Source organism: Anomaloglossus baeobatrachus, chromosome 1 (assembly GCF_048569485.1).
Source record: "Anomaloglossus baeobatrachus isolate aAnoBae1 chromosome 1, aAnoBae1.hap1, whole genome shotgun sequence".
Classification (NCBI taxonomy): domain Eukaryota; kingdom Metazoa; phylum Chordata; class Amphibia; order Anura; family Aromobatidae; genus Anomaloglossus; species Anomaloglossus baeobatrachus.
The window spans coordinates 523545128-523568283 of record NC_134353.1 but is presented as its reverse complement, the minus strand read 5'-3'; the positions used below and the strand labels follow the sequence as shown (position 1 = coordinate 523568283).

The 23156-nt window shown below is 45.5% G+C and overlaps 1 protein-coding gene across 1 annotated transcript in view; it reads right to left on the bottom strand.

Moving 5' to 3' along the window:
• The window catches only part of MUSK (muscle associated receptor tyrosine kinase), a 343556-nt gene that overhangs the window by 13439 nt on the left and 306961 nt on the right, over nucleotides 1-23156 (bottom strand). The window contains exon 16 of the mRNA XM_075316181.1: nucleotides 6468-6616. Coding sequence (XP_075172296.1) covers nucleotides 6468-6616 — 149 coding nt within the window. The remainder of the gene's footprint in view (nucleotides 1-6467; nucleotides 6617-23156) is intronic.

Sequence of the window (23156 nt, the reverse complement as noted above, 5' to 3'; positions counted from 1 at the left end):
GAGTTGCACAAAAATGTGTGTTTTTTGTGGAATTTCCCAACAGTTTCTCCCAGATACATCAAAATGAGTGGAGCAGGGGTGTGAGGTTGCGCGGTGGGGGTAGCAGGGGCGTGATGCCTTGGCTCGGCTAATTCATAACAAGATGTTCCTTATGCCAGAATTCTTACTCCAGTCAGAAAATGGTGTAAACTTTCAGGTGCAGTGCACAGAGCTGCACGTCACTCATCAGACGCTTCTGATTCATGAGGCATGCACCTCCTGATGAGTCCATCATGCTCCCTCATCAAAACTAGTGAGACAATTAACTGTCTTGATAAATCAGTGCCCAAATAAATTATATAAAGAGGGCTGGGGTTAAAAATTGTGAACAAAATCATTCTGAGATATCTGTATTAGGAATGTCAATATACTAGATTGCAGTTTGTATTCTAAATGGAGTAAGACACTACATTCAGAAGAATGGCAAGTTAACTTTTTGGAGCTCAAAAATAACCTGAATGCTATGTATAAAATTCATAAATTCATAGTGTACTGGCCAATGTTTACATACTGTATGGGTCCTAGGAAATAGAACTTTCTTTGACCACTTGTCACAATGACTTTGGGATAACAGGGAACTGGGACTGCTAAGCTGTCCCTCAAGCAAGGGGGACCTTATGCTATCCCTTACCTCAGAGATATTCCTGATGGTGGAGAGGCCTGAGTCTCCATATTGGCCCTGCTATTGCCCAGTACTAATATGATTCCCCCTTCCCCAGGTAAGGATAGGACAGGAGTGTGTTTAAAACCACAGATAATGATAGACAAGGGAAAAAACAAAACTCTGTCACATAGCACGCACACAGGTAAAGTCAATAAAATTCAGGAAGAAAAACAAGAGCAGAAGGGAAGTACTAAACAACAGGGGTAAACTCCACAAGTACTCCAAGCAAAGTGCACAACTAAAGCACAACTTTCACCAGATAGTGACACCACACCTCACATACCAACATAGAATAAACTATAGCTGACATGGGTAGAAGGATTCCACCAGCATAAATAGGAGGGGAGTAGATGTTATAGCTCTTCCTACAACATGTGATTAAAGGCACAAGCAGATTATCAGAGATTAACGCTTGCTAGCCTGTCTATGAATCAGCAGAAAGCAGGTTGATGTCCGAGTTTGCCTGTGTTGATCTCAGACACCAGAGAAACCATCTTATGGAGTGTCAGAATCTGCAATATCAACTGAGTTTAATGTCGACTTGACAGTCAGCGAAGTTTGCGCAAAACTCCTTGGACACCATTTCAAAGGAAAGCTATGATCAGAAAATTACCTATTGTTTAATTGTTTAAATTAAGTTTTTGTGTTACATGTATTCTCTTTTTTTGCAAAGTTTGTTTGTCTTTCATTTCACAACCTTAGTAAAAAAGTCAAAACAAAATAATAATCTTGTCATTGTCATACTGGCCACTGAGGCTTTTGTAGCATCATATTTTCTTCCATTTCGGGAAGAGTTTTCATCATGCTTCTTACCATCAAAGACAGGATTACAGTGACAGATAAAACCTCAAATTGTCCCTCCAGTGAGGAAGGAGATAAACACTAGCGCCACCTATTGGTAGTAGCAATGCTAAATGTTAAATGTGGCTTTTTAAACAAGCCTTTTTATAAGACTTAGAATTTATTTGCCAGATCAGAATCCCAATTTGAAGATACGGTGTTTCGGGGTGATTGCCCCTCGTCAGTGCAAAGTGTGGGTATCTGATCTGGCTTATGAGAAGCTATGTGGGGACCACGGGGAAGACTATTCTCTTTATGGAGACTTGACAAACCAGTCTGGCTCTCAGTAAGGGAACTTATAGCTGCAATGTGGGACTTATACAGTGCCTACAAGTAGTATTCAACCCCCTGCAGATTTAGCAGGTTTACACATTCGGAATTAACTTGGCATTATGACATTTGGACTGTAGAGCAGCCTGGAAGTGTGAAATGCACTGCAGCAAAAAAGAATGTTATTTCTTTTTTTATTTATTTTTTTTTTAAATTGTGAAAAGTTTATTCAGAGTGTCATTTATTATTCAACCCCTCAAACCACCAGAATTCTGTTTGGTTCCCCTAAAGTATTAAGAAGTATTTCAGGCACAAAGAAAAATAAGCTTCACATGTTTGGATTAATTATCTCTTTTTCCAGCCTTTTCTGACTTATTAAGACCCTCCCCAAACTTGTGAACAGCACTCATACTTGGCAACATGGGAAAGACAAAGGAGCATTCCAAGGCCATCAGAGACAAGATCGTGGAGGGTCACAAGGCTGGCAAGGGGTACAAAACCCTTTCCAAGGAGTTGGGCCTACCTGTCTCCACTGTTGGGAGCATCATCCGGAAGTGGAAGGCTTATGGAACTACTGTTAGCCTTCCACGGCCTGGACAGCCTTTGAAAGTTTCCACCCGTGCCGAGGCCAGGCTTGTCCGAAGAGTCAAGGCTAACCCAAGGACAACAAGGAAGGAGCTCCGGGAAGATCTCATGGCAGTGGGGACATTGGTTTCAGTCAGTACCATAAGTAACGTACTCCACCGCAATGGTCTCCGTTCCAGACGAGCCCGTAAGGTACCTTTACTTTCAAAGCGTCATGTCAAGGCTCATCTACAGTTTGCTCATGATCACTTGGAGGACTCTGAGACAGACTGGTTCAAGGTTCTCTAGTCTGATGAGACCAAGATCGAGATCTTTGGTGCCAATCACACACGTGACGTTTGGAGACTGGATGGCACTGCATACGACCCCAAGAATACCATCCCTACAGTCAAGCATGGTGGTGGCAGCATCATGCTGTGGGGCTGTTTCTCAGCCAAGGGGCCTGGCCATCTGGACCGCATCCATGGGAAGATGGATAGCACGGCCTACCTGGAGATTTTGGCCAAGAACCTCCGCTCCTCCATCAAGGATCTTAAGATAGGTCGTCATTTCATCTTCCAACAAGACAACGACCCAAAGCACACAGCCAAGAAAACCAAGGCCTGGTTCAAGAGGGAAAAAATCAAGGTGTTGCAGTGGCCTAGTCAGTCTCCTGACCTTAACCCAATTGAAAACTTGTGGAAGGAGCTCAAGATTAAAGTCCACATGAGACACCCAAAGAACCTAGAAAACTTGGAGAAGATCTGCATGGAGGAGTGGGCCAAGATAACTCCACAGACCTGTGCCGGCCTGATCAGATCTTATAAAAGACGATTATTAGCTGTAATTGCAAACAAGGGTTATTCCACAAAATATTAAACCTAGGGGTTCAATAATAATTGACCCACACTTTTATGTTGAAAATGTATTCAAATTTAACTGAGCAACATAACTTGTTGGTTTGTAAGATTTATGCATCTGTTAATAAATCCTGCTCTTGTTTGAAGTTTGCAGGCTCTAACTTATTTGCATCTTATCAAACCTGCTAAATCTGCAGGGGGTTGAATACTACTTGTAGGCACTGTAGCTACAATGTGATAAAACCTCTAAACACATCTGCTAACATAGGATCCACCAATCACAATGGACAATACACGGACACTGCCAAGTGTGAAATTTGTAAGATTTCTAATTTAAATTTAAATACAAATTGTAATATGTAAAAAAAGTGATGTGTAAAAATTAGTGAAAAATGAATTTAACAAAAAAATCTGACTTATACAACGGGTTATTTTCTGATAATAGCTTTCCATTAAAGGTGACTGCAGTTAGTGCACTGGAGTTCAGATTGAGGTGTCAAACACAGAAACAAAAGGAAACTAAACAAAATATGTCTTGAATGGAGAATAAAGGGTTAACAAATGCTAAACTTTGGTCTTATTGCTAAATCAAGTAAATGTGCCAAAGTTCCTTGTGCCAAGCGAAGTATTCTGAACAGATTGTTCTGAGTAATACACTGAGGAATACAGCACAATGTCAACTCAAAAACAATGCAGTCATAGGAGATGTTCATGCATTTGGAAATGAAAAGGAAAAAGACAACATAAAAAATGCTGATGCTTGTTCTTAGCTGCACGTACAATCATAAATACACATGAAATGCCAAATACTCCAAAATAGCTGCATTATCATTGGACAAATAGGGTTCTGTATTGTTTAACTTGTATTATTCATTCAGGACTGAATGAATTCCAGTGTCAGTCTTGTTATATTTCTATATTATATACTTTTTATATTATAATTAAATCCCCACTCCAGCTTGTTTTATTTCATCATTGGCGTGGTGCTTCTAATTGGTTATCAGCACTGCTCCAGTTCTTCTTCTTCACTTTGTGACCAGCCAGCTGCTACGTCTTTCATGAAGTGACCAGGAAGTCATTCTTCAATACAAATCTATGACAGCCTCCATTTGGCTCTCATAGACTTGCATTGAAAGCTTGTGACAGAAGTTGCGGTCACAATATGACGCTGTGGGACTGGAGAGACACCGAGAAAAGGTGAAAACACCGGACGGTGAGTATATTACTAGGGGCAAGGACCTTAGATTAAAAGTACCACTACAGCATTGCAAAAAAAAAAACTCCCCCCAAGAAACAAAAAACAAATACTGGAGTGGTGTTTTAATGATCCAAGATTTAAATGGTCAATATCTTCCAATCCAAAGAACAATAAGGGGTACTTTACACGCTGCGACATCGCTCAAGCGATGTCGTTGGGGTCACGGTGTTTGTGACGCACATCTGGCACCGTTAGCTACGTCACAGCGTGTGACAGGCTGGAGCGACCTAAAACGATCGCAAAAAAGACAAAAATCATTTGTTTTGGAGAGGTTGTTTAATAATAAAAAATCGTTGTCAGGTAAGTAGCGATGTTGTTCCTTGTTCCTGCGGCATCACACGTCGCTGTGTGACACCGCAGGAGCTACGAACATCTCCTTACCTACGTCCACCAGCAATGAGGAAGAAAGGAGGTGCGCGGGATGTTACATCCCGCTCATCTCCGCCCCTCCACTTCTATTGGCCGGCCGCTTAGTGACGTTGCGGTGACGTCGCGGTAACGTCGCCATGACGCTGAACGCACCTCTCCCTTGAGGGAGGGATTGTTCAGCAGTCACAGCGATGTCACTGAACATATATGTGCGTGTGACGCTGCCGTAGCGATAATGTTTGCTACGGCAACGATCACCGCATATCGGCCATATGACGGGGGCGGGTACTATCGCGCTGGACATCGCTAGCAATTGCTAGCGATGTCGCAGCGTGTAAAGTACCCCTTAATGTGTCCTATGGAAATGGTAGTGAAAGGAAAATATCTAGGTGGCTACAACAAATTGCCTGGTGTGAGAAGCAACTGCACTTTTATGTATGGAAATGATTGTAAAAAAAATGTGACAGTCCAATTTATATGGACATCTGTGATTTTTTCTTCTTGAAGTGCTAGAAGTGCTAACACCTCATTAGTATCGACAGTACATTCCCATACCACACTGCATAAAGTGATAGAAAAATCAGAACGATATTTTATAGTGAATATAGCATAGTTATTTTTCACATGCAGCTAGACCCTCCCTTGAGGGAGTCTTACTGATCACTTGGGCTCAGATTTGAAGCTTTGGAGTGAATTCATGACAACTTCAACACCACTAGACGATGTAATACCTATAGGGCAGCTCATGGAAGCAAAACCTACTTTTTATAGGTTTGTCCTATTGATGTTTGTAGTTGAATCTCACAAGATTCTGTCAGGAAACCATTGACTGATCAATTTGGTCTGAAATTGGTACAGACCATATGTTTAACTAGAGAAACGTGTGCATAATACTCCCTACAGCTCCATTTAAAAACATTGGCTGTCTGACTACAATTACCCCATCAATGTGACCTCGGAGAAAATACAAGATGTGTATCACACTCACTTGTGGGGATTGGAGAGAGAGGTCTCCAAAGTGCAGTTAGCAAACAACCCACAAGAGGGCAATAGAATAGTCAGCAAGCTGGGTCTGTAACAGGAGGTCTCGTCAATAGTACATAAGTAAACAGATTGTATTCAGGGGATAGCCAGGGGGTCAGGAACTTGGATGTCACATATACGGCAGAAGGGAGAGGTTGGGAACAAGGATACAGGTCAGAGGCCGAGGAGTCAAATTAACGTACGGGGGTGGAGGATTCACAGATCGAAACAGGGTCAGACAGATAGGACTGGGACAACAACTACAGACAGGAACGGGAGTCAGGAAACGAGGGACAGATGAACAGAGGAGGGCGCGGGTCAGGTCTAGGTAGCAGTGAGGCAGGACAGATCAGGTTAACTCTGGCAGCCAGGCATGCACGCTGCAGAGCAGGAACTATTACTGGTGCTGTTCTGGAGGAGCAGCAGCAAGATAGAGTGGGCTGTCCTCCAGAACGAGGCAGAATGGAACTATCCCTTCCCATGACCTCTAACCCTGATACTCGTATAAGATACCAGCAATGGCTCAGTGGCTTCATGCTATTTATTTTAGATGTTTACTGTTAAACTACATTATACTTACCCAGAAGCTTTACAATGTTGGGGTGATCAAATTCTGCCATAAGTGCAGCCTCTCTTTGGAAGTCGGCTTGCATATCAGCAGAGGCTTCTTCTTTCAGCATCTTCACTGCTACCATTGTGAAAGGTTCATAAGGAAGCAATCCTGGTGCCCTAAAAAGCAAGAAAAAAAATATTTATTTCTCACCATGAAGGTAAAACAGTATTTGTTAATACATCTGAGCAGTTTCAAGATTTCTAAAAGAAGTATTAGAACTCTACGATGGATAATTTAGATTTTTTAATGCAAAAAAGAGGAGTTACTACACAGCAAAATTGACTTAATTATCAAGATTACAAACCACTCAAGAAGATTTATTTTGTATTCCAAAGGGGAAAGTAAAATCTGCAATTTGCGTTTAGACAAGTTATCCCATTATGCCCACCCATCTATTTGAATTGTCACATATCAATTCAAATTCTTTTCTGTGCCAAGAAATGGTTGAATTCTGTCAAACAATGCCTCAAATATCAGCTTTCTGGAGGTAGGCTATGTGCCCACGTTGCGTTGTGTCCCTGCAGAAATTTCTGCAGCGATTTGAACAGCACACGTGCGCTTCAAATCGCTGCAGAAACACTGCGTAATGAATGCAGTGAAAAAGCCGATTTCATGCGCTCTGGATGCAGCCACCACCATAGACAGAGCGGGACCTGCATCCAAAGCGCACGGAATAAGGGACATGTTGCTTTTTAGAACGCAGCAATTTGGCAGCATGCAAATCACTGCGTTCTAAAACGCAACGTGCGCATGGATTATGCACAATCTTTATAGATTGTGCTGGGGACGCAGGACGCATGCATTTACACTGCAGTGCAATACGCAGTGTAACTGCATGCAAATACGCAACGTGGGCACAGAGCTTAACAGTAGTAGGACTCAATGATAAATAAAAATGCTAACCACTATGGCCATACTTCCTATTTTGACTTTTGGACATGTATGCTAAATTACCTTTACCACACAATGTGACTTCCAATTTTAGGTAAAGACAGTAGATCATGCTAATCAAACGTGCCAGAATTCTGACAAAAATTAATGCCAAAATTGTCTTTCATTACTTGCACCCCATTTATATATCTTGAAAGACAAAGAACCATGGTCTCACAGAACTGTTGGATAGTGTATTGGAAAAGGGGTCTAAAATATAACACCATGCACTAAGGCAGGCTTTACACGTTGCGACATTGCTTCCGAAATATCGTCGGGGTCACGTCGTTAGTGATGCATATCCGGCTCCGGTAGCAACATCGCAATGTGTAAATCCTAGGTGCGACTATAAACGATCGCAAAAGCGTCGAAAATCAGTGATCTGTGTAGCATTGTTCATTTTCATAATGTCGGGTCGACCGCAGATACGATGTTGTTTGTTGTTCCTGCAGCTCCACACATCGCTGTGTGTAAACCCGCAGGAGCGACAAACATCACCTTATCTGCGTCCCGACAGCAATACGGAAGGGAGAAGGTGGGCGGGATGTTATGTCCCGCTCATCTCCGCCCCTCCGCTTCTTTTGGCCGGCCGATTAGTGACGTCGCGGTGACGTCGCTGTGACACCGAATGCTCATCCCCCTTGAAGGAGGGATTGTTCGGCAGTCATAGCGACGTTGCCGAGCAGGTATTTGCGTGTGACGGGGGCGGGTGCTATCGCGCTGGACATCGCTAGCAATTCCTAGCGATGTCGCAACGTGTAAAGCCGGCCTAAGAAACGCACCAAGTTTTGGTCACTTTTTTGGCACAACATAAATAATAGGTGGGATAAACCGACAAAATAGTCTAACACTTAGATGGATTTATCAGACAATATGAACTAGGGTGAAAATTGACTAATAGTATTAATAAGTACACCCAAATATATGTTGATTAGGTAAATATGTAACAAGTGTAAACTGTGGAACATTCATAATCTTGCAGAAAATAGACTTCCCATTAGTTTTTCACCTTACAGTTATGTGCATATGTTGTATTATTTAGTATATATGTTACATTGTTGTCATGCTTTGCTGATCCCGCTGGGTTACCTTGCTGAAGCAAGAACAATAAGGAGTTATTGCAACAGGTGGCTATACAGGAGGTGAGACTAGTGAAAAGTGCTATTACTGTGCAAAGTTATGAGATTCCTCTGGGTTAAGCCTGCTTTACACGTTGCAATTTCGCATGCGATTTCGTATGCGATTTGCAATGCCCCTATCGTATGTGTGGCACGTTCAATTTGTTGAACGTGCCGCACATACGAGTAACCTCCGTCACACGTACTTACCCGTCCATATGACCTCGCTTCGGGCGGCGAACGTCCACTTCCTGGAGTGGGAGGGACGTTCGGCGTCACAGCGACGTCACACGGCAGCCGGCCAATAGAAGCGGAGGGGCGGAGCTAAGCGGGACGTAAACATCCCGCCCACCTCTTTTCTTCCGCATTGTGGGCCGGGAGCCGCAGGACGCTGGTAAGATCTGTTCATCATTCCCGGGGTGTCACACACTGCGATGTGTGCTACCCCGGGTACGATGAACAATCTAACGTGCAATTCTAGAGACAGGTACAATGTGTATGCGATGAACGTTTTAACGTTCAATCGCAATCGTACGTACCTGTCACACAGTGCAATGTACTTACAATGCCGGATGTGCATCACTTACAACGTGACTCCGCCGACACATTGTAAGATACATTGCAGCGTGTAAAGCGGGCTTTAGAGTTATAGCTGAAGTAATGAATGACTGCTATTAAGTAGGGTAGAGGAGAATTCTTACAAGGAGAAGGTTTGGTGCCAGGAAGTGTTCAGTTTACCACACAATATGCTAGACATCAGTGCATCTGGTCTGAGCAGTGATGTTGATCCCTTTAAGATACTAATTTTGCAGTAGAGTGGAAAAAGCTGGAAAGTTTTTGTGTTGGAGGTAATTCTCTCAATTGGAGAGATGCTGTTGTCTGGTCCTGTAGATGAGGTTTGTAGATCGCTGCTTGTAAAGACTGGAGTGAAGTCTGGTTGCCATTTTAGCCTAATGCGGGCCTCACACGAGACGATCTATCGTGTGATGCATCGTCGGGATCTTCGTGCCGCACATCCGGCATCGTTTGTGACGTCGTTTTGTGTGACACCTCCGAGCGACGCTGAATTGGAAACAAATTGTGAGTCGTGTACACATCGCTTATTTTTAAAAAATCGTTTATTTTTCATGGCGCTGGTTGTTCATCGTACCCGGGGCAGCACACATCGCTCCGTGTGACACCCCGGGAACAATGAACACAGCTTACCTGCATCCTGCGGCACCCGCCGGCTATGCAGAAGGAAGGAGGTGGGCGGGATGTTTACGTCCCGCTCATCTCCGCCCCTCCGCTTCTATTGGCCGGCAGCTGTGTGACGTCGCTGTGACGCCAAATGTCACTCCCCCTTCAGGAAGAGGATGTTCGCCGCCCACAGTGAGGTCGCTTAGCAGGTAAGTACGTGTGACGGCGGTTTAACGACTTTGTGCGACACGGGCAGCAATTTGCCCGTGACGCACAAACGACGGGGGCGGGTACGATCGCTCGTGCGATCGCACGATAGATCGTACCATGTGATGCCCGCATAAGATATGGCCTTAACAGTCTTGGACTACACCGGACTTTGTGTAGTGGACAGTAAGAGGAGTAGCTTGGTCAGAACTATTTGGAGGGTCAGGGGCTAATTGGCAGGCTGCCTAACTCTCAGTATGAGTGTGTGTGAAGAAGGCTTGGTGGGTTACTGAATGTGCAGTCGGTAGGGAAATTTTGGCTGAAATTGGCAAGGAGCAGCATGTGAGTGACAAAGCCCCTGAAGAATGACTTCTTGAACTGCAGCCAACAAGGACATGGAAATAAAGTCCTAGGAAACTGAACCACTGAAATATTAAAACAATGACCAAAGATTAAATAGGCTCTTTAAAACAGGGTCTAAATCAAAGAAACTTAACCCTCTGTGTAGGGACTTATGAGAAACTGATGAATGTCAGAAACTGAGTGTGATGTGAGACTGTGTGGTGTAACACAATGCAGGTGTGGTCTCTAACAAAGGGCTGACCAAGAAATTTACCTAAACTGTTTTGTGTTGTCCTGTAACAGTAAAAAAATAAATCCCTCAACTGAGTATCAAAATTATTACACATATTGTATGGATTTTATCATACCCTGTATGCCATAAAACTGGCATCAAAAAGTAGCAAAATTTGTCATGTGTGTTTGTGCTACTGTACAGATATTGACATGTTTTGTCCCTACTAGCGATGACCGAGCATGCTCAGCACTGCTCGATACTTAATCGAGCATCTGGGGGCTCACGTACGCTTATTTTTTTGATCGATTATCGCGGATCCTTGAAAAAGAGCTCAAAACCTTGCTCCGCATGTTTTACAACTGTAAAGCCCGCTTTAAATGCTACAATAAATCTTACGATGTGTCGGCGGGGTCACATCGTAAGTGACGCACATCCGGCATCGTAAGGTACATTGTAGTGTGTGACAGGTACGTGCGATTGTGATTGAACGTTAAAATGTTCATCGCATACACGTCGTTGAATCCTGGCGAATTGCACGTCGGGTTATTCAATGTTCCCGAGGCAGCACACATTGCAATGTGTGACACCCCAGGAACATTGAACAGATCTTACCTGCCTCCCGCGGCTCCAGCTGGCAATGTGGAAGGAAATAGGTGGGCGGGATTTTTACGTCCCACTCATCTCCGCCCCTCCGCTTCTATTGGTCGGCTGCCGCGTGACGTCGCTGTGACGCCGAACGTCCCTCCCACTCCAGGAAGTGGACGTTCGCCGCCCACATCGAGGTCGTATGGACGGGTAAGTACAAGTGACGGGGGTTAATCGTTTGAGCGGCACGTTCAACAAATTGCCCGTGCCGCACATACGATGGGGGCGTTGCAAATCGCATACAATATCGTATGCGAAATTGCAACGTGTAAAGCAGTCTTTAGACTGCCAAAAAACATGCAAGGATTTCCTGCCAGATACGATAGTGCCATACCTGTGTTGGCTACTGGTATTCCTGTGATTGACAGGCCACATCACGTCACCGGGTTTATATGAAACCAGGGGATGCTATGCGTGACTCACTTTCCCACTGTCCCTTTGGAAGCAGGTAAGGTAAGAGAAAGGGCTTAAATTAGAGGAGGGTTTTTATACTTGCAACCTTTAGTCTTTCATGTGGCACTAAAGGTTGTTTTTAGTATTGCTTAATATAACAAATAAATGAGAACAAGGCATCATAGGTCAATCCTGGACATCACCAGACCCGGAATTTCTCACGTCATCTGACATCAGTAACCTAGTGACCTTACCATGGGTGAGAAATTCCATAGATTGTAGTACCAATTTGGGGGACATTGACCAGCACACCATAAATTACATTGGAGCTTCATGGAGAGCAGGGGCAAAGCATGCACCAATTCTTAGGTGGCTGCAGGCTGCTATTGTTAGGCGGCAAAGGGCCTAATAACCATAGAACTTCCCAGCTAGCCTGATAATACCAGCCAGCAGCTGTCTGCTTTACTTTGCTGGTTACCAAAAATGGGGGACCCGTGTCTTTTTTTTAAATTATTTATTTACTTCACAGCGGCGACCTTGGATTCAGAAATACATCCAGGTATCTTCCACATGCTGTTGCCATTACATTTGATGATTTTCCACCCTTCTCAGTCCTTCTAGTGGGGTCTGTCTGAAAAAATTCTCGAGTTCCCCATTGACCTTCATTATACTTGCTACTTGAATTAAGTCCATCCGAGCATGGGACCTGCTCGATTCGAGTAACGAGCACTTGAGCAGTTTAGTGCTCACTCATCACTAATCCCTACAATTTTTTAAGTGGATGTTCCCTAATAAAGGGTCTTGACCTACATTTGTGCAACACATTTACTTTGATACTGGTATGCACTTTTACTACAATCTACACCAGTTTATCGCCAGGATACATTTTATTTTCTAGTGCATTGATAGCCCAATGATGCACTAAATGTACGATAAGGACTTTGTCTTTTTGATGCACATTACGCCAGTGGGCCATAGGTTCAAGGCTGATGTAAAGTACAAACAACCCTTGTCGTGCCCCATGTAAAGCTTCTGCCCTAACAAGGGCAGCAGCCTAGTGAGCTGTCTGCCCCACAACCATGTAAACAAGACATGCCCTGCCAACGCGTTTCCCTCTCAGTAAAGAGAGTTCATCAGGGGAGAGAGAAAACCACCGTTTATCATTGCACACACAGGTTTTTTTGGACCTAACATACAGGTCTGGTACCTGCTCCAAGCTGTACCTATCCCTGCCACTGCAGGTTGATATTCAGACCCCCCTTTTCTCTCTCCCCTGATGAACTCTCTTTACTGAGAGGGAAACGCGTTGGGAGGGCGTTTCTTGTTTACATGGTTGTGGGGCAGACAGCTCACTAGGGTGCTGCCCTTGTTAGGGCGGAAGCTTTACATGGGGCATGACAAGGGTTGTTTATACATGACAAATTGAGACTTTACCCCGGTGTTTCCAGCCCGCCCTGACTGTGTATGCTTGGTATCCTTGCCTGTGGAAAAGAAATTCGGCTGAGATTATTCCATTTCTGATTTTTTGGCACCTTGTATTTTTGCACTTGTACTTTATTGTCATTTTATTGTTATTTTATCGATAACTAGTAAAAGTTGAGTTTCAGTCCCTGCTATTGTTACTATTACACATTTTGGTCTAGTGGGCAATATCTTTTTCTGCTTGCAGATTTTGCTCTTTCCTCAAGGCTGATGTAAAAAACATAAATCTTAAATTCCTTTATTGTGCATTGTGAACATTGTTTGTATTACTGTTGTTAATAGCGGAGTTGCATTGTCATTAAAATTAAACCAAACACTGCCCCTGACATATTTCACTGTATGTCTGCAGTCTCCAGGGGTAAAAAGGTCTTATTTTATTGGCAATGCTACTTCTCTATTTAGTGTAATGATCTATGATTAGAGAGGAGTCCATTTGGATTTTTAGACCTTTATTTACAGGAGTTTTCTGTTTTATTTTTTTTTTAATTAATAACATTTTGTAAACTGGATCATAATAGAATAGCAAGTAGGTATTTTCTGTTTTTCTTGAATTCTGGATGACAATAACTGATTAAAATAATTAGAACGAATTTGGATTACACATCTGTTTTTTTTCTAACAAAGTGGCAATAACAAAAAAAACTTTGTGTACCATTGTGCTTACAATTGTTTTCAGTAAAGGTGAACAGTTTATTTTGTCTGTGATATTCTCAAGTACCAAACAATAGAATAATGTGCATTACAAATATCTCCCCATTTACTGCTGAATACAATAATATAAAAATGCAAGCATCTTCCTATATTTTTGTGGAATATCAAAACACATTCCATTTATCGAAACAAGTGCATATACAGTTCATTTAGTTAAATCCATATAGAAATATACAGTACTCAGGGGCGTAACGATCGTGGTCCCAGAAATCTTGAGAGAGACTGGGCCCAGGGGTGGAGTGGGTCCACCAATCCCAGTGCCTACTCCAGCTGAATGTGTGTCCAAGGACTCATATCCATCTAAAATGCATTGCAGCACAGGGATCCGTTGGGTCCAGCACTGCAATACATGCTATTGACCAAACAGGCTGGCAGCTGGTGTTGGCGTGCATGTGATTGGGCACGCATGATAGGGATGTCATGCATCCATAACCGTCTACAGAGAAGGATGCTGCACGAAGTGGGAGCCAGGGAGCGTGAGTAGAATGTATTTTTTTATGTGTTAGAATGGGACTGTATATACAAGGATGGGAACCAGGATGGGGAAATATTTACAAAGGAAGAGGCCTGGGATAAGGACATAAATACCAGGAAGGGGCCTAGTATAAGGATATAAAAACCAGGATGAGGGACATATATACCATGACTGGGAGACATATATGTAGCGCCCCTGAGGCAATCAGGGATCTACAAGGTACTGCATCCCCCACCAGGATGCAGGGCCTACCCCCTAGGGACCCAGAAGACCAGTGCCGGTAACAACCAAATACTCCAGTTAATCCCTGTTTTTCCTCAATTCCCCACATAGAATGGTACAAGGCTAGGGTCGGACCAATGTATGGCCGCCTAGAGGTGGAGCCAATCCAGTCCACTAAACGACCAGGTTGGAGGGCCACACAGTGGACAGTCAGGCAGTGGAGGTGAGAGGAGTGTGACGGAGGAAGTGAAAGAGAGCAGATGCAGGAGTGAACAGTGACCTGAGGGCCCAGGCAGTTAGTTTCCAGTGGAGTACGGTGGAGTACTCCCGGAACTACGCACCAATAGGTTACAGAATCCTAGGTCAGGCAAAAGCTCCAAGCAGACCTGATAAAATCTGCACAGTGAGGGGACCATCAAGGACCTTAAAGTTCGGGACTCAGTAGCAAAGTGAGAAACCGGGAAAAGGACCAGAGATTCCAACCCCACAGGGTTCACGCTACTGTCATACGGACTGCTGAAGAAGACAACCAGGAAGGGACCCCCAGCCTCTCTACGCTACAGGGACCCACCAACCAAAGACAGGTGCAGGGGAAAAAAGCCCACCAGGTCACTAAACCGGTACTGGGACTATGGGGACCTGCGGTTAAGACCAGCCAGCCTCGAGTGACCAGTTTCCATCTTGCAGTGAGTAAAAGAACCAGTTACACTGAAACTCCCGTTGTGGCCTACCTTCTTTCCACACCCACCTACCTCACCAACCCTCTGGGGCCTGGCCCTGCTTGTCTAACATCCAGGCTGCCACTAACACCAGCCCCAGTAGTGAAAACTGTGCAGAGGCGGCTCCATCCTCATAGCTGCAAAACCGCAAGTGGCGTCACGTGTGAACATTATTCAAATCCCCTGTAAATATTCCCCTTTTCAAAAAGCACCCAGGGCACGGAACTGGGCAACGGCCACCAAAGGGACATTCCCCAGATATACACCGCCCGGGACCGAGTACCCCATAACCTTGGGTGACACATATATACCAAGATAAGCTCAGGGTAAAGAAATATAGACTAGGCTGGGTAATTAATACACCAAGATGGGCCCATAATGAGGACACATGTACTAAGATGAGGACATACGTACCAGGAAAGGGCCCAGCATGGGAGACATACTCTATAAGCCAGGATGAGGGACATATATATCTGGATTGGTTCCAGGATGGGTGACAAATAGAGATGAGCGAACCGGTCGCGGTTCGGCTCGAGGTCGGTTCGCCGAACGGAGCTCCCGTTCGAGTTCGGTACGTCGAACGTTCGACGAACCGAACTCGAACTGCATAGGAAACAATGGCAGGCAATCACAAACACATAAAAACACCTAGAAAACACCCTCAAATGTGTCCAAAAGGTGATAAACAACTCACAACACAACACAAACACATGGGAAAGTGACAAGGACATATACTCATGCGAAAACAAAAGAGCTGGACAAGGAAAAAGAGGAGGAGACACAGATATATGAGTATATGCAAGGAAACATCGATGCCATTACTGTGCAACTTGAGCCCTGCTCATTTTAGGCTTCCAATCTGGATAAATTGCCTGAGCTCGACACGTACGCCTTGGGGATCTTGTCGTGTCCTGCAGCCAGCGTTCTCTCAGAACCTGTCTTCAGTGCTGCTGGGGGTCTGCTGGCAGATAAGCACACGTGTCTGTCCACTGACAATGTGGACATGGCTCTCAGAGGACTTTTCTTCCCCTGGGTCAGCCAGGGGACGGGAAAGGCACGCGTATTTTTGAGAGTGCTTCATGCAAAGCATCTGTTTCATTTTGAAAAGGGGGATCAAGTGATGCCAGTCAAGTGGGGTGTGTATGGCCCAATTAGTGGAAACAAGGGAGACTGTGGTTGGAGTCCCCTCGCTTTTGAAAAAAGAACCAAGATGAACAAGTCATGGCTCTCAGAGGACTTTTCTTCCCCTGGGTCAGCCAGGGGACAGGAAAGGCACGCGTATTTTTGAGAGTGCTTCATGCAAAGCATCTTTTTCTTTTTCAAAAGGGGGGGTCAACTGATGCCAGTCAAGTGGGGTGTGTGTGGCCCAATTAGTGGCAACGAGGGAGACTGTGGTTGGAGTCCCCTCGCTGTGTTTCTAAAAGAACCAAGATGAACAAATCATGGCTCTCAGAGGACTTTTCTTCTCCTGGGTCAGCCAGGGGATGGAAAAGGCAAGCGTATTTTTGAGAGTGCTTCATGTAAAGCATCTTTTTCATCTTGAAAATTGGGTCAACTGATGCCAGTCAAGTGGGGTGTGTGTGGCCCAGTTAGTGGAAACGAGGGAGACTGTGGTTGGAGTCCCCTCGCTGTGTTTCTAAAAGAACCAAGATGAACAAGTCATGGCTCTCAGAGGACTTTTCTTCCCCTGGGTCAGCCAGGGGACGGGAAAGGCACGCGTATTTTTGAGAGTGCTTCATACAAAACATCTTTTTCAAAAGGGGGGTCAACTGATACCAGTTAAGTGGGGTGTGTGTGGCCCAGTTAGTGGAAACGAGGGAGACTGTGGTTGGAGTCCCCTCGCTGTGTTTTACATGCTTTTAGAAGGGCATGACATGGCTTGGAGGTTGACTTTCAGCATCTGCAAACTGTTGGCTACAAAAATGCTGCCTTTCCAACCTCTTTAACCGAGGATTTTCGAGACCTTATGCCCATCGCAGTGCCCCAAGAGCCGATGCCCAGGCTCCACTCCTTCTCCAACAGCACGCGCTACACCAGCATGTCGCACTAAACATCACTGATTCCTTGAGAAACTCTGTGTGACAGGGTGCATTTCACCACAGATAATTGGCCCAGTAAGCATGGACAGGGGCGTTACATGTCGCTGACTGGGCAATGGGTTACTGTGGGGAGAGATGGAGAAGGGTCTGCTGTACAAGTCTTGCCGTCCCCTTGAGTTGTGTCAATCCTTCTTCTGTATGTAGAAGTTAATACACTGCTTCTGCCTCTTCAACCTCGTGTGGGTCCTCCACCTTGGCCCAAACCCTGTGTGGTCAGGCCACCCTTCCTTGTAACTGCGCACAAGGAATACCACACACCTCCTTACTATGCTGGCAGCAGAGCTCAAGGCCATCAGGCGGTCAAATGTTTACTTTGAAATGTAGGGGAAATGTGAGACACCGCTGAGGAATTGTGGACGGTTAGCTCTGGAGAGTGAGACCGAGTTTCATCAATGGTTGTCTACACTCAACCAGCAGCCAGGGAAGGCCGGGTGCGACAATGATGCAAACATGGGTGCGGCCCTTCGCTGTGACAATGTGACACACGTGCCTTGTGTGGCTCACGTGTTAAACCTGGTTGTCCAGCAATTTTTAAAGCACTATCCTGGCCCACATGGCCTTCTGCAAAGAGCACGGTGTAACGCCTTCCTTGATCCACACACTCAGATGGGCTGTAAATGATAGGCTAGAGGTAAGCCACTCACCAAGCAGGACCTCTAGAACCCTGAAACCCTTTAACCCCTATACAGGGATTAGGAATTACACAGGGCCCAAGGTGATCAATACCTGTGGAAGGCTGCAGTTCCAGAGAATAGTAGTCAGGCAGGGTCAAAACATTAATTGAGGAAGAGGAACAGAATGGGACGGCCAGGACTTAATCAGAAAACAAGCAGAGGTGAAATGCGGATCGGCCAACAAGGTACATAAACAGCAAGCAGGAAAAGTAGTCAGGTAACAAGCACACAAAATCATAAAACTGAACTGGGGGTAAAAGTAACCAGAGGTTCATAGCTATGTCTGGCAGTGGTCTGCAGACAGGATGGGCATAAAAAAGGGTGTGGTGTCTTCCCATTGGTTGTAGCTGAATGATGGTACTTCATCTGTGAGATACCCACCAGCTACATTCAGCCAGAGATTCTGCATCTGTCAAGGTAATGCAGCCCAGTGGGTGAGCATAACCTGCATCCACCTGCGCCGCTGGCATCGACTCCTCTCCCATCATCACCACTATGCATGAAAGGAACACGTTGTCACTTGGCGACCGGAGTACAAATTGACGGAGCGGACTCCGTTGGTGACTTAACAGCCGTGTGCGGCAATGATGCAAACCTGGCTGAGGGCCATCGTCAGGGCAATGTGACACACGTGCTTTGTATGGCTCACGTGTTGAGCCTAATTCTCCAGCAATTTTTAAAACACCATCCCGGCCTACATGGCCTTGTGCAGCGGGCACGCTCGCTATGTGCTCACTTCCATCGTGCGCACACAGCAGCTCAACAACTTTCGTAGCATTTGTGGCAGCACCGCCGAACCCTGCTGCAATACGTTATGACATATAGCCTGGGATAACTTGATCCAGAGGTGGTGCAGATCACGCTGCTGGAGTGGTGTCAGATCAAGGACCTATGCACCCTTCTACACAGTTTACAAATGTCGACGAAGATGATTAGCACTGGCAATGCCATTCTCAGCATGACAATTCTGGTCATCTACATGATGGAGCACACTGTAATTATTATTCGGAGTCAGGTGTTGGGACAAGAGGAAGGGGAGGAAGTACAGGAGGAGTCATATGCGGAAGGGATAACAAGATCTACGAGGTCCAGATGGTCAGCGGCACCTAGGTGGCAGTCATGGTGAGGGAGAGGGATTAACAAGGGCGCATAGTATCAGCAAAAAGTGTTGAGGAAGGTGCAGGAGCCCATGAAGAAATGGAGGACGAACTGGCGATGGGCATGGAAAACTCAGCAGATGAGTGAGAGCTTGCTCACATTTCGGTTGTGCGAGGTTGTGGGGAGAGGGCAGAGGAAGGAGGCACGATTCTCACCTCTCTGCCACCTACACACCAAGGACTTGGTCCTCCTGGATGCACAAGACACATGAGTGCCTTCTTGCTGCACTACCTACAACATGACCCTCGGATTGTACGAATTCAAAGTAATCCTGACTACTGGGTTGCCACACACTTGTTAGATCCCCGGTACAAGACAAAATTTGGCGAAATAATTCCTGCCATAGAAATGGACACACGTATACAGGAGTATCTGCAGAAGGTGGTACGCAATCTTAGATCTGCTTTTCCACTAAACACCAGTGCTGCACAGAGTGAATCTCAACGCTTTGTCATGGATAGGAGGAAATGGTCTTTTACTTGTCCACATCTGAGGGACCGAGGGCTGGCTGCTGTGCTGAGATGGCGTTGAGTACGGTGTCCCTGCAGAGTTGCACTTTTGGTCATATACCAAAATGAGTTGAAAAAGGACAGATGCTGGTGGAAAGGGGAACAGGTGTGTTGGAAAGGGGAAAAAAGTTTTGGTCCGTGGATTTGGTGGTTAAGCAACAGTAACATTTGCTGAAGAAACACCATCTGTTACAGTGGGACTGGCAGATTTGGATAAGGTGGTATATACTATGTTACCGCTATATAACGAAAATTAATAAGAAAAGAAAGAGAAAGGTATATATCCCCATCAGCAGTCAGTGTCCACCGTGCTCCCAGATGGAAAAGGAGAGGTTGGCAACTGGAAGGTTTGGTGGAGGATACAGAGCTGTGTGGCTATGAAACTAATAGTAGCCTGAACCGAGTTAGACGCCATTCGGATCTGGAGACTGGGAGCCCTGTTAGCGTCACAGGGTCCACATGCCCACCCAGCCCAGGAACTCCCTGTTAACAACACAGGGGCCATTGACTACGCTGACCGTGTGCGTAGGGGCCACACCTGTGGACAGCAGGTGCATCAGCAGCAGCAGGCCTGTTAATGTGACTGGGCTGCACAAGCAGGACTGGTAGGACAGGAGCTGGTCTTAACCGTTCTGCGTTACCAACTGTGGTGGTGGCCTGCATCGACACCCTATCCCTGCCTACCTCTGGCCTAAAGCCGCAATGGGTTCAACACATGGAGGTGTGCTCTTTCGGAGCATAATAGAAGACTGCGCACGTCCTTGTTGGCTCCAGCCCCTTTTATAACCTGGGTCCGCCCCAAACCAGGGTGAACCACAATGCACCTCCTGGAGACAAAAGCAGAGTGACACGTCATGAGTGGCATAACTAGCATCCTATTTGGAACCGCAACTTCAATGAGGACCTCATGGCTGCCATGACCCAAACACCTCACCAGTCATCGTCTGACCATCAATAATGCGGTGACAAGTCATAGGGGCGGGCCTCTGCAAGCCATTTGGGAGTGGCCTGGCCACATCGTCAGGACACCTGATGCCCTGTGGTCTATATGGGCCCCCCACATCAGGGGCAGGGCCAAAGAGTTCATTACCGGACCTAGTCTCTAATGCAGTAAGTGCCTGAGCATGCTCAGTAGCATGAAATACAGTCTCTGAAAAAAGACTATCAGCTTTAGCATGGTGTCTAGGCACAAAACAGGACTTAGACCCGGCACGGAATGCAAGTACCTGTGCAAAGAGGCTTTTCGCACTAAGTGTGGGAGCATGCGCTGTATCCCAAAATGAAGACTTAGCCTCAGCAATGGCACAGTCAGGCAGAGCATACTCACTAGGCGAAACACTGTAGTTAGGCTGCGGCTGGGGTAAATCGGCACACGCATGCGCACTAGCTGCCTCTCCACACTTAGACGTGGAGGAGAAAGTAGCCAGCTGGACAACCTAAGGCACAGCCCTAAATGGCAGCTGATGCCTGGGCACAAATGAAACCGCAGCAGGCTTCAGGTTACAGGTTTTGTAACAACAAATACCATCCAAAAGAACAGGTGTACTTCTTCCCATGGATAATCTGATATGATCCTTTTTTTCACGGACACAACCATCGCTAACAAATGTAGATGAGGCCAAAACAGCAGCTGCTTCAATGGATCTCAAGTGCTCCATAAAGTGGCCTCTACTACACCACAATTTCAAAGATCCCAAATACTCCATTCCTCTGTGGTGTCAATCCAATCGCACTTGCTTCCTAACAGCTCTCAAGTTTCCACCAGCCCTGCTGAGTATGGGGTAACAGAGATGGTTGAGTTTGCATAGCTGTTCAGTCACACTATAGCCTGGGAATCAGAGGTCTGCTTCAAAGCTGCAATGAGTACAGACAAGGAAGTAATTATTATTTTTATTATTATTGATTTATAGAGCACCATTGATTCCATGGTGCTGTACATGAGAAGGGGGTTACATACAGAATACATATACAAGTAACTATAGACAGACTGGTACAGAGGGAAGAGGGCCCTGCCCTTGCGGGATTACATTCTAAAGGATTTTTGGGAGGAGACAGTAGGAGTGGTTTAGGTTGAGCGTCAAGTACGTATGGTGGTGGTGTCATTGAACGTTATAGTCATTTCTGAACAGATGAGTTTTCAGATTCAGTTTGAAGCTTGCGGGTGTAGCAGATAATCTGACGTGTTGAGGTAACGAGTTCCATGAGACAGGGGAAATGATCTGCGCAGATGGCCAGAAGCTTTGTGAGTGGGATCCAGGCCCCGATGAGGAAGGTGCTGAGCCTAATCTACACCCTAATTTCCAAAAAGTAAATCCTCCTGGTGGAGACAATGGGGAACATGATGAGGAGCACAGATACCTGATTGGAATGACAACTTTACTATTCGGTCAGGGCAGGAAGAGGTTGTCTCGGAGGACTCAGGACGAGGGGAATGAAAACACACAGGGTTATTGATGAGGTTGGAGACCACACTTATGGTATGTGCGCACTAGGCGTTTTTTTCACGCTGCGTTTTTATGTGCGTTTTTGTCTCAAAAAACGCACCTGCGGCTAAAAAACGCGACAAAAACGCATGCGTTTTTGCCGCGATTTGGTGCGTTTTTTGCTGCGTTTTTGCTCACTGCGTTTTTAATCAGTGCACAATGCCATTAAAGATTGTTGATGAAAAAAAAAAAAAAAGGTCTGATGTCATTTCCTTCTTCAAAATGTTCATTGTATGCAGGAGAGCAGACAGGCAGCTGCAGAACTAGTGTATGCAGGAGAGCAGACAGCAGCTGGAGAACTACAAGGCTCAGCATCCTCAATTCACTAGTGTATGCAGGAGAGCAGACAGCAGCTGCAGAACTACAAGGCTCAGCTTCCTTCATCCAGGACTGTATGCAGTTTTTTGCCCAAAAAGAAAAAAAAATGACATGGGCTTCGCCATATTTTTGTATGCTAGCTGGGTACAGCAGGCAGGTACGGGCTGCCCCCAACCCCCAGCTGCCTATTTGTACCCGGCTGGGAACCAAAAATATAGAGAAGCCCTTTTTTTTAATTATTTCATGAATTTCATGAAATAATTAAAAAAAAAAAATGACGTGAGCTTCGCCTAATTTTTGAGTCCAGCCGGGTACAACTAGGCAGCTGGGGATTGGAATCCACAGTGCAGGGTGCCCAAGCTTTCTGGGCACCCCCACTGTGAATTGCAGTCTGCAGCCACCCCAGAAAATGGCGCTTTCATAGAAGCGCCATCTTCTGGCGCTGTATCCAACTCTTCCAGCTGCCCTGATGCCGGATGGCTAGCTGGGTAATAATGGAGTTAGGGCTAGCTGTATATTATCAGCTAGCCCTAAGCCCGAAATTCATGGTGTCACGCCAATATTAGACATGGCCACCATGAATTTCTAGTAATGATAAAAAAAAAAAAACACGACACACAGAAAAATATTTTTATTAGAAATAAAAAACACAACACAATTAGTGACTCCATCTTTATTGAAATAAAGAACCCCCTCCGCAGTAATCCTGGGTCAAGGGTCTCGCGCTGTCCAATCCGGATCCAATATCATCTGATCG